Source organism: Anarhichas minor, unplaced genomic scaffold (genome assembly GCF_050575085.1).
Source record: "Anarhichas minor isolate MPS153535 unplaced genomic scaffold, ASM5057508v1 ptg000054l, whole genome shotgun sequence".
NCBI classification, from domain to species: Eukaryota; Metazoa; Chordata; class Actinopteri; order Perciformes; family Anarhichadidae; genus Anarhichas; species Anarhichas minor.
The window spans coordinates 4,005,536-4,018,975 of NW_027466500.1; the positions used below are offsets into that span (position 1 = coordinate 4,005,536).

The following is a 13,440-nucleotide window of genomic DNA, read 5'->3' on the forward strand; positions in this document are numbered from 1 at the left end:
ACAAATAATACACTGTGCAATACCACAATTATTCTGTCTGTATATACACTATTTTAGTTATTGTGGATTATTTTACTTATTTATAATACTTGTTTTTTTACTATGTCTCTTGTTTGCACTATCCTGCTGTAATCCTGTACATTTCCCCACTGCGGGTCTAATAAAGGATTATCTTATCTTATTTGAAATGGCTAAAATTATTCACAGATATTTTTGAGAGTGAATTTGTGAGTGAATTCATTTCCAAACATCTGGGACCAGAAAGCTTAACATTCAGCCATCGGACCAGTAAGCCAAACAGACACACAAATGATTTCAATACAACCTCAGTTTATTTTGAGCATCCCAAGTGTACTCTAACCTATAAAAAAAAAAAAAATCCTCCGTGCTGCAGTAGGTACTGTTCTTCCCCTACACAAAGATATCTTATACAACTGATAGTGACTGTTTTGTGAATTATTCAGAATACTTATTTCAGTTTACAACATATGCTTAGCGCAAGAGCGAATTTGGAAACGTGGGCATTTCACAATTCTCTTAAGACTCAGGGTACATCACGTGGGTGTGTGAAACTCTCAAACATCAGATTATTTTTGACAATTTGTGGCACTTGAGTGTATTTCTTTGTTGGCATCTGAATATTGTGCGACATAGAAGTCTGGTTCCTTTATGTGTGCATGCTATACTTGTGAATGGTTGTGAATTTTAACATTACAAAGCAACCAGTAATTGTTTGCAGATGACTCACATATACTGCAAACTCAAGGGAATATATAAAAAAAAAAAAAAAAAAAAAAAAAAAAAAAAGAATATAACTGTACACAGTGTTCTTCCCACTTTGCTTTCTTTGTCCATGTCCTGATCCTGGCACCTTAGAGGACTCACTGCCACAGCGGACACCAAATATGGAAATCTCACAATACCACAAGAGCAGTATTATCGCACGTGTGAATAAGGAAACCATTGATACATTGCACAGTGAAAGCTGCTAGATGACATTGGAGGAAGTGCTGAAAGAAAACCCTCTTACTGCTCGATGCTGTCAATGATAACTGAGGGGGCCGATCCGAAAACAAGACACCGTAAAACGAGTACACTTCAAAATAAAACTTTAAAATGAGTCTCCCGCTCTGTGTTCTTTTCAGTCGGTGCCTATCCACCGATGACAGCAGGACGCTGCACTCGATGAGCGACAGTTTATTCCAGTGCCGTGTAATCACATCCGTACCCACGACAGCAGGGGACACCTCTTTATGTACTGTTGCTCTTGGTTTGGTCGATTTATCAACAGAAACGTCTTGTAGCAAAAAATCTACTCAGTTTAAATCCACTTTGTTGGCAAAGCCAGAAGTCGTTGTGTTGGTGTGTCACAAATCGCCGCTGGTCGTGTGGCCGTCGCTTGGACCCATGGAGATGCTCTGTTTCTCACTCAGCGTCTTGACAACGGTCGCAGCAGGAGACTGGAGCACCTTCCGCGAAATTCTCATCCTGCCGTCTGTTGGGTCCCGTCCAAAGTACTTGACCTGTGAAGTCCAGTCAAGAGACAATGAGCCCAGAACGTGAACACAGGAGGCTACTTCTGACAACACAGCCTGTAGTTAGTGACACGTACCTGTATCTGCTGTCCCACCTCTAAACCCAAAGCACTTGGATGTTTGATCTAAAAGAGGGAAATTACAAAGAAATTACCTTTAAGTAATGATTTCATTCTCAAACACAGACACGCAGGCAAACAAACCCACTGACCCGTTTGTGGTCCAGCTGTGAGTTGTGCAGCAGGACAGCACTCATGTTGGGATAAAGCTTCACCATCACACCAATGTCCCTGAAGCAGAGCAGGAAAAGGCTTTAGATGGTTTGATATATCCATTGATAATGAATACAATTCTACTCGGTAAAGATGTTTAAACATGTAAATACTGATTTACAGTCAACAATATATTGCTTTACCTTATCTCAATAATGGTGGCAGTGTAGATAGCACCAAACTCCAGCTGCTGCTCTTGCTGCAACACAAAGACACATGTTTGTTTATGCACATACACGCGTGTGGAGCCATGAATTTACACGCACGTGCAAACAGCCTCGTGTTCAGACCACTGTGATATGGTGATACATGCAAGTGCTTTTTGTTGTGGGTTTAGCTGAAGTTTTTCTACAATGTGCAGTGTGTAAAAGGCTCCTAAAAGCCGTGGAGACTCACATCATCTTTGCAGATCTCACTGATGAAGTCTTGGGCTTCATTCATGGCTCCTGGTGTTGGAGCGAACACAGAGAAAGTCTCCTCGTCCATCTGACTTATTGTCACACCTCAAGAAGAAAAAATGTATGTACAGTCTGTAATGTCTGTACTTCATTCACAAAGATATCATGATCCTGGTTGGTTTTCTGATTCAGTCATATATGAATTTTAAATGACTCGTTACCCGTTTGGGCTTGTAACCTGCGAAGATTGTAGCCGCCTGGACCGACGAAGCGAGCTCGTCTGGAAACAGGCACCCGGACATTTTCTGAAGACAGAATAAAACTCGCACACATCAGTTCCCTTTACACAGTAAAATGTGCATTCCTGTGGAAGCCCAGTATTCATGTTAAATTATGAACCGATACTCGGCAGCTTGATTTGGCCTCCTGTCTTCATTGTGTCTAACCTCCAGCTGTCATCCCTACTTATCTAACTCAACTAGTCTAACACATAGTTACTAGTCCATGCGTGTACATACTCAACGTATGTTTAAACTCAAAGCTTACCAACAACAGGTCCATTCTCTTTCCTCGTCGCTCTGGGTTTTGCTGTACATTTGTTCATGATGCCCAAGATCTCCCTCTTTGCCACTGGAACATAATAATATTGAAACAAAGTCCATCAAGCCACCAAAAAACATGTTGACACGTATTTCCTTCTGTTAAATGTTCAGTTTCACCGCTCACCCGTGGCCTGCTGGATGGCCTCCATGACCACCTTCAGAGGCAAACCTGGAATCTTCACGTCAGCCTGGAGGTCAAATAAACGAGTGTAAAGGAGTGTAACATATGAACCAAAGGACAAAAGCTAAAGTAGCATTAAGAGCTCAACAAGTCAAGTCAGTTATATTTATACAGCCCGATATCACAATTCACAAAAAAACGGATATCTTTTCAGGTAAATATATTTCGTTTTCAGCATCTGAGTGAAACAAAAAGTGTTTTTAAAGACACTTGCTTTGAGTTATCAGACACAGTACCTGTAAAGCAGTGATGCCCTTGTTTGTTCCTGCCAATTTGAAGTCCATGTCTCCAAGGTAGTCCTCTATTCCCTGGTGAGGAAACAATAATCAGCTCACATCCACCATCTACGATATAATTCAGTGGGGACATTAGTTAGAACGTTTTAAGGAATATGTCCTAAACTCTTTCTTCCTTTTATGAATGGTTAATCACACGTTGTACGTACCAGAATATCAGTGAGTAGTCTGTAGTCTTGCATCTCAGCAGGTTTCTCCGGGTTGGCCTTGGAGATGAGGCCAACTGCTACACCTGCCACAGCAGAAGAGATGGGAACACCTGGGAGACACAGGTCTCGACATGTTAGCGACATATTATCACAAAGAAGCACTTTACTACATGTCAATAAAAACACTGAAACAGAACCCAATCTAGCAACCCTATCCTGGTTATCCATCTTTAATGTGTTTGGAGGAGCATGATAAGAATCGGTCTATTCTAAAAAAAAATATATATGTTTTGTCGACTTTTATGGTGTGTTCAGTATTTATTAAGTGCACAATTAAAATATTTGCTACTGCAGTACGAATTTTAGATATCATGTAATTATAAACTGTTAATGCAACATAATTTAGATTACATATATATAAATCCTAGATATAATGGTCTGCTATATTGAGTTGTGTTGGAAGCTGCAGCATTAAAGTTAAGTAAAAAATAATAAATATGAACAATTTTACTGGAGATTATTAACTGTAAAAGAGCCATTTCATGCAGTACCTGCGTCCATTAGAGCGAGGCTGCCTGCACAGGCTGAAGCCATCGAGGAAGAACCTGAGAGAAGACGAAGAGGATCCTGTCTGAGACATCCTGCCACACAGTGAACACATTTCCTGTGGTGCTTCTACTCTTTAGAAACTGTGTCACCAAACTCACCGTTTGACTCCAGCACCTCAGCAGTGACCCGGATAGTGAAAGGGAAGTCTTTAGGAATGACTGGTCTCAGTGCTTTCTCAGCCAGGGCCCCTGAACATGAACAAATACATACACATAAACATGAACAAATACATACACATACAGTACACACAAACACATACACGTCTATGTCCAGATGACTCTTGATGGGAGTGAGTGGTCAGCAGACCCTGAATACAAGTAGAAGAAACTTTAACACAAACCGTGTCCGAGCTCCCTCCTGTTGATGCCTCCCATCTTCCCAGTCTCATTGGTTGCATATGGAGGGAACTGAAATTAAAGGCAAAGTTGATTTTAAAGTCCCAATGAAACGGAAGTTAGAGCGTCTTTAGCGTCTGTACTTTTACGCAATCATTGGTTGAAATTGGGCGGTGAAGCACACTTCATATTTTGTTTTTTTACAGGAAGAAACGGTGATTTAATTTTTATATTAACATTTCTTATTTGCATATATTGTTAAATATGCAAAACATGATCAGGGGTGTGGTCTAAAAGGATTAAAAAGACATTTTTCATTTCACCTCCACTTTAAGATATAGAATCATAGATCTAATAATCATAGTGAGTTTAAAAATGAAAACAGGATATGACTCACCTCATAATGAAGCATGAAATTTTTGGATTTGATGCCGCTGCAGAAAGAAAATTAATGGAAGACCTTGGTTACATTGTCTTTTATAGACTTTATAGGTTTAATGGTGTATGTTAGTCTGTGTGGGTAGTTTAGTCTGCCACACTGATGAAGCCCTGTGTGCACTGACATTCAGGGATAGACAGATAATAAAAGAAGTAAGAGCCAACAGTATCTGAACTGTCCTGATAATGTCAACAGTATGAATGTGTGTGGTTACATGAGTCATAACTTTACCTCAACGCTGTGGTGATAATATCTGCCTTGACACTGGATTCCAGGGAATCAAACGTGACACTGCTAAGCACCTATAAAAAAAATAAAAAAGGAAGAGGACTGAGCGTTCTTTGTTAAAAGACTAGAGCGGCTTTTGGTCCCCCTCCTCCTGCTATTGCATTCATTATCAAACACAGTAGTTCATCTTTCAGTTGTAGAAAACACAAACAAACAACAGTCCTCTATCTCTTCCATCAAATGTGGACACAATGGTATTCTTCTTTCAACAAAATGTATCTTACAAATCTAGCTTCATTTGCTCCGTAGCTACCTGTGTTTGTCCTCTCTGGAACAGAGCTGAGCCATGCAGTGGTTTAAAGAGGTCCACATCGCAGGAAATGTTCCTTAAAGCAGTCAGCTCCCTCCCATCACACCTACAACACGTCAAATAAAAAAATAAAAATACAGTTACAAAGGCACATCCTGTGTCATGAGAATATACAGTCAAGTCACAGCGGGCAGGGCTTACCTCTTGTACTCATTCAGCACTAAATTGCGGAAGACTTCTTTGCTCACAGTGTTGAAGGATTCAATGACTTCATAGGGGTCAGCCTGAGGGAACCTTTCTACACATGGAGGACATGAAATGACATTTTTCAGCTGACAGATTAAGTACACAGAAAACGTTATAAAGCCATTGTGTGAAGGGGGTTGCAACAATGCTTGAAAAACAGCTTACTTGAAAGTCTTTCCATGCAACACAAACACTGAAGATGATCTACCTTTTAGGTCCTCTTCCGTTTCTAGTCGGACTTTGTTGATTGCTTCATCTCTTGAAATCTAAAACAAGATGATGATGAGATTATTACTGTTACTAATCAACAGGTACATAAACATTGTCGTATCACAGAGAAGAGAAACATCAGCGATCCTAGCTGCTTTAAATCAATTAAAGAAACAGAAAACTGACAGACAACATCTGGATGTGAGACTTCACCTTATCATGAGTGTAATCAGTGAAGACAGCATAGATCTTCTTGGAAGATGACCTGCGAGGAAGAAAAGGAAAAGTTTTTAAAAATCCTGAATTTTGTTTTGTCTCATTTTGTAAATGATATTGAGTTTCATCACTGGTCTTACTGCCGAACATGCTCCACCATGTCAGTCGGGGCTGAGAAGACCTTGAACGTGCGCTTGGTGACCTTCTGTTCTCGCGCCAGCTGCTGGATGGCCAGTATGATCTGCTGGGTGTGTTTGACTCCCACCTTCACCGCGTGGCAAAAGTCCTGCTGCAGCACGTTCTCAGCCGACGCCTCGATCATCACTGGCAGACAGAGAGTCGCATCAAACAAAGAGTTGAAAGGGTGTTTAATAACCTGTGACACAGAGCTGCATATCTGTGGCGATGACATCGACACCTCAGGGAACTAAATATATCAACAGATATATATTACTCTCTGTACATTAAAAGGTTAGAATGGATTCTTGCAGGCAGGGGACCAACTACCAGAATCCTATTGACCTAGAGCAGTAAATAAAGAGTTTGTGAAGCATAAACTACAGTCAGCTATTTTATTGAGTTTCCTTTTAGCAGAATGCTCGGCGTTAGAAAGTGCAGGCTTTTTGCCCTCCTCTCCACAAGAGGCACCAAGCGGTGGTTCACTACACTTATGGTAGTACCTCCCACCTTATAAATAGAGGCCTAGATGAGGACTTCTTCCTCTTTGACTTTTACAGCGTTCGCCATCTTACCCACTTGACTGCTGGGAGCTCCGGCCACGATGAGGTTAAGAGTGCTGGACGTCATCTCTTTCCTGGTGGGGTTGATCAGCAGCTCTCCATCGACCATGCCCATGCGCACGGCACCTGAACAAAAGACGCACAAGCTAGATTTAATATAATGCACAACGACATTCCAGGAACTGAAGTTGAAGAGACGAGTGAAAACAGGCATTAAAAAGGTCACTAAATGTAAATATGTGCAAAGGCCTAAATCTGTTATGTGTGTTCCTCACCTATGGGTCCATGCCAGGGGATGTCAGACAGGGACAGAGCAGCAGACGCTTTGACAAAAGAAAATATTGTTTAAGCTAAGGATCTAAAACACTATTGCTCTGTGGAAAACAAAGACGGCTGAGATTCAACTCACCTGCGTTAAGGGCCAGCACATCTGGATCATTGACGCCGTCAACTGCCAGCAGGTTACAAAGGACCTTCAGGAGACATGAACGTACACACACACACACACATTAATATCACCTTACTTCAAAAAGCAAAAAGAGAGTGAAACTATTACCACATATGGGTAAAAAAAAACCTGAACTGACCTGAGTGTCGTAAAAGTAGCCATGAGGGAACAGCGGTCTGATCGCCCGGTCTGAGCAACATGAGGAAAGTATGAGTCACAGTTACAACATCAGCACACAGACCTGCTACATAAAAGGCATACACATCAAAAGACACATTCTTATCAACTCACCTATGAGTCTGCTGGTGAGGATCTCGTTGTCAGTGGTGCCCATCTCTCGCCTCAAATAGTTCGTGGGGATTCGACCCGCAGCAGCTGCTTTCTGTCTGTAGTCCACCTGTCAGTCAGAGTGGACGTTCATTCACAAATATCATCTTTCAAGTTTCTACTTCTGGTGAACAGAGTCACAGGAAACTGATGGGAGCCGGGCTGGACAACACGTTCTAACTACTTAATGATTCTTCAACCAAACCCATTTAGATTACACATACAGATGTAACAAGTTTTCACTGAACAAGCACAAAAAAACGACACAATCACAGTCTAATAACAAAGACATGGTGGGAATTTTACTGTAATGTTAGAGAACATACCACAAGAGGCATGAACTGAGACAGAGAAGGTTTGGTTTTGCTCACAGCGGTCACCATCACAGAGGTATCGCCCAGCTTCAAAAAGAGAAAGCGGTTACCAAAAAATATATAAAAAGAAATGACATATAGCACCAAACATCTGGAACTGGCCGGTTTAGCCCGACAACACACTGAAGTCTTCTTCACTACATTTTAAGCAGTGAAGGACTACATGTGTGACTGACTTGTCTACCTGTTTCTATAGGCGCTCATGTACAGGGTGCATATTCCTAAATACATTTGTGTTCAACCAAACTATCACAAACAAAAGGTGAGTAGTGGTTTTTGGGGTTAATCTATGAGCTATTTGTACACTGGTCTTATGAATGTGAAACATACAGCACCAGAGGACGGACAGACACTTGATGGTGTAAATATAAATAGTAGACAGTAGAAGAAATGGTAAAACCACAACAAAGAGGTGTAAAGGAAAATGCAAACAGTCTGAAGAATGTGGATCAGAAAGGATGTCAAGCAACTTCCAGCTGCTGCCAATCCATACACCTGTTTGATGCAACTGTTGACATTGTTTTGTACCTGTACCACAGCAGACCCATCAGCAAATCTAGCAAACCTCCCTGAAGAGATCTCAAGTTTCCTACGGGAAAAAAGACCACAACACATCAAAAATGTCGTACAGACTAAAACCATGTATTACAGGCAGTAAGGTGGCATCGTGTGACCCTGTGTTCTGGTTCCCAATACATCCCAGTAGTCTGTTCTAGGTCTGGTTAAGAGCTACATGAGAGAAAGGGAGGATCCATAAGCAATGAATACACTTTGACAGAGGGCAACAATTAGCTAGCAGTAAATAAATACAAATAAAATAAAACACGCCCCGTTTGTTAACGGTTACTGGAAGAGACAGTAAGCCGGGAAAGTCAACTTACTTCTCCCCAAGGTCCACTACCAGTCCTCGTGGATTTGCGTGGTTGCTGTAAACACTCTGGTGACATAAACGGACGTGAAGACGTGCAAACGAGTGCCCGAGTTGGAGTAAATACCTCATATCTGCAGAAACACGAAAACAGAACAAAGAAAGGTATCGGGTGACAGTCAGTGCCTTTACAGTTCGGATGCGCGCATGGGGGCTTCCATGTCAGTTAAGTCACGTGTGCGGAAGTATGTTGTAGAGACGCCTCTCCTGATTGGACCGACCAAGGTGCTTGGGTAACGTCAAAATGCAGAGCCGTATGAAGAGGGAGTCGCGCCAACGGAAGTTCAAAAACGCTTGATCGTCACGTGATTCACGTAGACTTCCGGTAGTTCCAGGAAGTACTTGGCGGGACATTTGAATGCGTAGATATTGGTAGAAATCAGTACAAACAGAGAAACAGAACTGTTATTTTCGACCAGGAGAACAGGATTATAAATTCTTTATGATTTAGATATAACTATATATTGTTTCTAGAGCAGCAACAGTAATGTTTACAACAACAATGTCACTATATAAACTCATGCTTTCTGTACTTGTGTAAACTAGTAGCAGTGGAAGAGAAACTGCTGACAGAGCCGAATTAATTAGGCTTCACTTTTGTTTACATGTTCATGCTTGTTGAACAGATTATGGATTAAGTATTGGCTTTTTATCGTGAACAGTAACGAGCAAAGTTGACTAGCGCCGTTACATTTTTGAAGCAGTCGTGGAAAAATGTCATGAATTTCAATAAAGTTACATGAGCATGTTTGTTTGTTCTTGACCCCTTTGAACACGACTTGATGCTAAATTTGACGTTTTTCAGCTTCAATTCATGGAGTCTTTGACTTCAGAATGTCACACATGCAAAAACTTAGAGTGTCATGTGTTTCATTTCTTCAACATTCTTTTCAGGGATGCAAATAACTGATACTTGAATTGTCAAACATTTAATCCCTTTACCTACCAGGCTACATATGCTAGACAATTGTCATATGCTCAAAATGTATTTCTCAAATGTAAAAAAAAGAAATGTCAGTAACTGGTACACCTAAAGGCAATATAACTCAATTACCCATCTAATGTAGATATCTCTGGAAGTAGACTAGTGTAAGAGAAGAGGTTTATGAGCCTCAAATAAGCCTATATTGTTTATCTGTATTGTAATCCCTACCACTAGGTGTCAGGATTGCCTCATAAAGATCACCTTTCAGCTTGGAAGAACATTTATAAACACACTGATCAACCATGATGATAATTCATAATACATACATCATTGTAGAACATAATTTAGATTGTGTAGATTTAGATCATTTGAGTTCATTTTTCAAGAATTTGTGGCTCTATTTTCATTGATTTGATCAACCACTGCCCACTTGAGTCTATATTTTATTCACATTGTCAAAAAGCTCCTCCAACTCTCCAAATGTTTCTAAAAAATGGATTCTATGTGCTTCAGAGAGTTTGTTTGACAGTTAATCAGTGACCTTGCTTCTTGTCCAGAAGTTACAGCTGACCAGCCAGACAGCCCTCCAGTCAGTCACTGAGCCAGCTCACTAACAGTGGGGATGCTGTAGTTGATATGGCAACAGATGAGTGTTAACAGCATCTCTAACACACTCTGGATTACTTTCTCACATGCACACACTCCAGTTAATTGCAGGATTTCACACAGGCTCACACCCACTGAAAAACAGAAGCACACGTTCCCATTATTACCAAGGTCTCTACTGGTATGTTCTTGTTTCCATGGCTCCGGGACACATTGAGATCTCATTATTACCAAGCAGAGCCATGGGCTATTAGTGCGTAATGGACCGGTCTGTGCTTCAAGGATCATAAACGGCTTAGTGGAGGATGCTGCGTTTGCTTTGTCTTGAAGAAGCTTTGCTTTTCAGAGAATCTGCTCGTGTAAATGTCCATCGACCAACATAGAAATCAATCTGTGGATTGTCTGTATATCGATTCATTATTAAACCATCATTATCTCACAGAGCTCTCTGTGATCTTTCAATTTATTTGGACCAAGCTGTGTACAGAGGTGATTGATCAACAACCATGACAAACTAAAGAACACTAAATAAGTTCATACTAGACCATCTTCCATTGTTTGTCAATGTCAGTGATAACATTTTTGGAAAAATTTGCAAACCACAGCAATTGGTCTTCAAAGTGATGAAACATGTGATTTTTTTAGTTCCTTGTTGTCATTTTCTTTGCCCAGGTTTGGAAATAATGTCATCAGTGTGTTAGCTCAGTCGCTTCAGGACTCAAGAGGTTAATGCTGAGGTGTTTCAGGAGATGACAACAGCACTGATCTCTGGTACGCTCAAATTAATACACACACACATTCATGCAGAACTTGGGATTTTTAGCAGGTGTGGGTTCTGAGGTTTTTCTGGGTCCATGTCAACCAGATGTGGCTGCGTCTTTAAAGGCAGACTATATCATTCTAAACATCATCTGACACATGTTTTTGTTTTTCCAAATTTTCTTGCAGGATTGCATTTGCTTCCAAATTTCCATGAACAGTGATGTTGGACATTGCCTGCATACGTCCTTTCCTGTTGTGGTAAGACTTATCTTTATCCTGTGTGTCACTGAAAAGACAGTAATTGGATCCGCTGATATGGACATGCATGAGCTTGAGGGAATCACCGTTTAGACAGCTAGCGACTTGAATTGGCAACGCATGGTTTCCTTTGTCACAAGCGTGGTAATTACATTTTGCACATGGCAAAGTTCCACATCATATGAGGTTCCACTCCCTCAGAACAAAGTAGAGCAGAATTCCTCTTGCATAACTAACTTTGAACTATCATGAACTTCTTTCTCTTATGGTTGAAAAGTATTTGCCCAGGGGCCATTATGTTCCTGTAATTGTACATCAGGTAGTATGTCACCGCTAATCCTCTATATAAAGAACATCAGCTTTCCATACACAGACAGGCAGATTAGCTTTGTCAGTATGAAGCTCCCATAATAAATTAACCTTCTAGGAACAGTCTAATGATTGGCTGTAGATTAGAAAACGCCCAGTGAGTGTGTGTTTGTGTGTGTAGACACAGTGTCTGGATAAGAATGATGATTCATAGATGAGTGGATATATGTCTAAGAATGTATGATACAAGCACAATAAACAGCAAGCTGATGCATTATCAATCAACTTTAGGTAAGATTCAATGATTCATCAAGAACATCAAATATATATCCATTGACATAAAGACACATTGCAGGCTTTTTTTTTTTCCACTGAGTGTCTTTGTAATACTATTGTGGGTCGCGTTTCATGGCATAAAAGAGTTATGGTAAAACCAAAATTCTGTGATTTAAACAGTCAAAAGGTTCAGTTAGCAGAAATCAAAGAGTACAACTCATATGTTTAAAACACAAAAAGAAGATTTCAGCAGGGAGAATAACCTTTGCAGCATCAATGAAGCAGCCCGTGCCGCAGACAAAATCAATGTGTGACTAAAATTTGTTTAATTGCAACTCTGACCCCTGCTTTCCTAAATATTGGCTCCTTGCAGCGTTGTTGATCTAAAAAGCCTCCCAGGCCAGAGGGCTGATGGAGAGATTCAAGGCTTCGAGGCCTCGACTGCAATCACTCGACTGATTACTTTTTGGTCCCAAACCTCGAATCCAGAGCTGTCATTAAGGCTCATCCTGAGAACCTCTGACTCTGCCGTGGCTCATGACGGGTTAAACAATCTAGAGAAAGCATAGCTTTGTGTTTGAGTCAGGAGAAAGGAGAATTACATTGCTATCATGTATTTCTATGTCTTTATTTATTCTCTCTGAGTTAAAAGATGCATCAGAATTTAGAGGATGCAGAGGATTGGGACACACACATCCTTGTTGCCCTGTAATGAATTAGGCTTTGACTCGGCCACAGGGGGGTCTTAATCCTTTGAACTGGAGATTTGACAGTCAGGCATTGATTTCCCATATAGCAGCACTACAGGACGGAGACAAACAGAGACATAGAGGACGGTCAGAGTGACCGCTGCTGCCAAGATAGAAGTCAGACCTTTAAATGATTTAGTCAATCTTGAAAGGCAGGAGTAATGTTTGATGGTCTATGTAAAAGGTGTGTTTTTATGTGCTGTTGTTTCTATGAATATATGTTAATATTGCGAGGTCCGAAGCAAGATATCTCTAGAACTACTGATCAGATTACCATTCAAATTATTTCATGATGATACATAAGGGCACGATCATGATTTTGGTCGCCCTGGACATTGTGTCAAACTCGATCTTTGGTTCAGCATGACAAGAAAACTCAGTAAATACTGGCCAGATTGCAATGAAATTTGGTATAAATACTCATCGTCACCACAGGATACAGCCAAATATTTGTAATGCAATAGTTTTGACCAAGTAATTTTAAATATGGTCAACAGAAATCCATTAAATGTGCGGTTTAACTCAGAATATGCCGTTTGGATTTGACTCATCAAATTGTACTTATATTATTCTTATTAGCATATTAGGGGAAGTCAAAACCAGCTATATGTTTCTCAAAGAAAGATGAAATGGTAAAAGCTCAAACTATTCTGTCAGCCCACCCTGCATTCAAGACCACATGAGATCAGCACAGCTCCAAATCAAAAATTCT

At 40.6% G+C, this 13,440-nt stretch overlaps 1 protein-coding gene across 2 annotated transcripts; it reads right to left on the reverse strand.

The window, feature by feature from the left end:
- Positions 1–310: 310 nt before the first annotated feature.
- Positions 311–9,028, reverse strand: pnpt1 (polyribonucleotide nucleotidyltransferase 1). 2 transcript variants are annotated; one of them, XM_076075966.1, is made up of 28 exons: positions 8,797–9,028; positions 8,444–8,504; positions 7,868–7,942; positions 7,506–7,611; positions 7,354–7,403; positions 7,176–7,239; positions 7,042–7,089; positions 6,779–6,892; positions 6,167–6,350; positions 6,024–6,075; positions 5,809–5,866; positions 5,556–5,652; positions 5,358–5,460; positions 5,048–5,118; positions 4,775–4,811; positions 4,383–4,449; positions 4,141–4,230; positions 3,985–4,038; positions 3,434–3,543; positions 3,225–3,296; positions 2,932–2,995; positions 2,752–2,835; positions 2,427–2,510; positions 2,204–2,310; positions 1,951–2,006; positions 1,747–1,825; positions 1,613–1,660; positions 311–1,523 (listed from the first exon to the last, which is right to left on the reverse strand). In XM_076075966.1, the coding sequence occupies exons 1-28, from the start codon at positions 8,913–8,915 to the stop codon at positions 1,368–1,370; spliced, it is 2,310 nt and encodes a 769-aa protein (XP_075932081.1). In that variant the 5' UTR covers positions 8,916–9,028; the 3' UTR covers positions 311–1,367. The 2 variants fall into 2 exon arrangements, with proteins under 2 accessions (XP_075932081.1, XP_075932082.1); XM_076075967.1 differs by having other exon boundaries at positions 8,444–8,644; positions 8,797–8,935.
- Between the last annotated feature and the right edge of the window lie 4,412 nt (positions 9,029–13,440).

Bases quoted from the DNA above. Each gene is read 5' to 3' on its own strand.
- pnpt1 (XM_076075966.1), bottom strand. From the start codon at position 8,915: ATGAGGTATTTACTCCAACTCGGGCACTCGTTTGCACGTCTTCACGTC. The intron at 7,612-7,867 runs GTATGTTCTCTA...TCTGACTGACAG, and splicing joins CTCAGTTCATGCCTCTTGTG to GTGGACTACAGACAGAAAGC. The intron at 4,231-4,382 runs GTTTGTGTTAAA...GTTCATGTTCAG, and splicing joins CAGGAGGGAGCTCGGACACG to GGGCCCTGGCTGAGAAAGCA.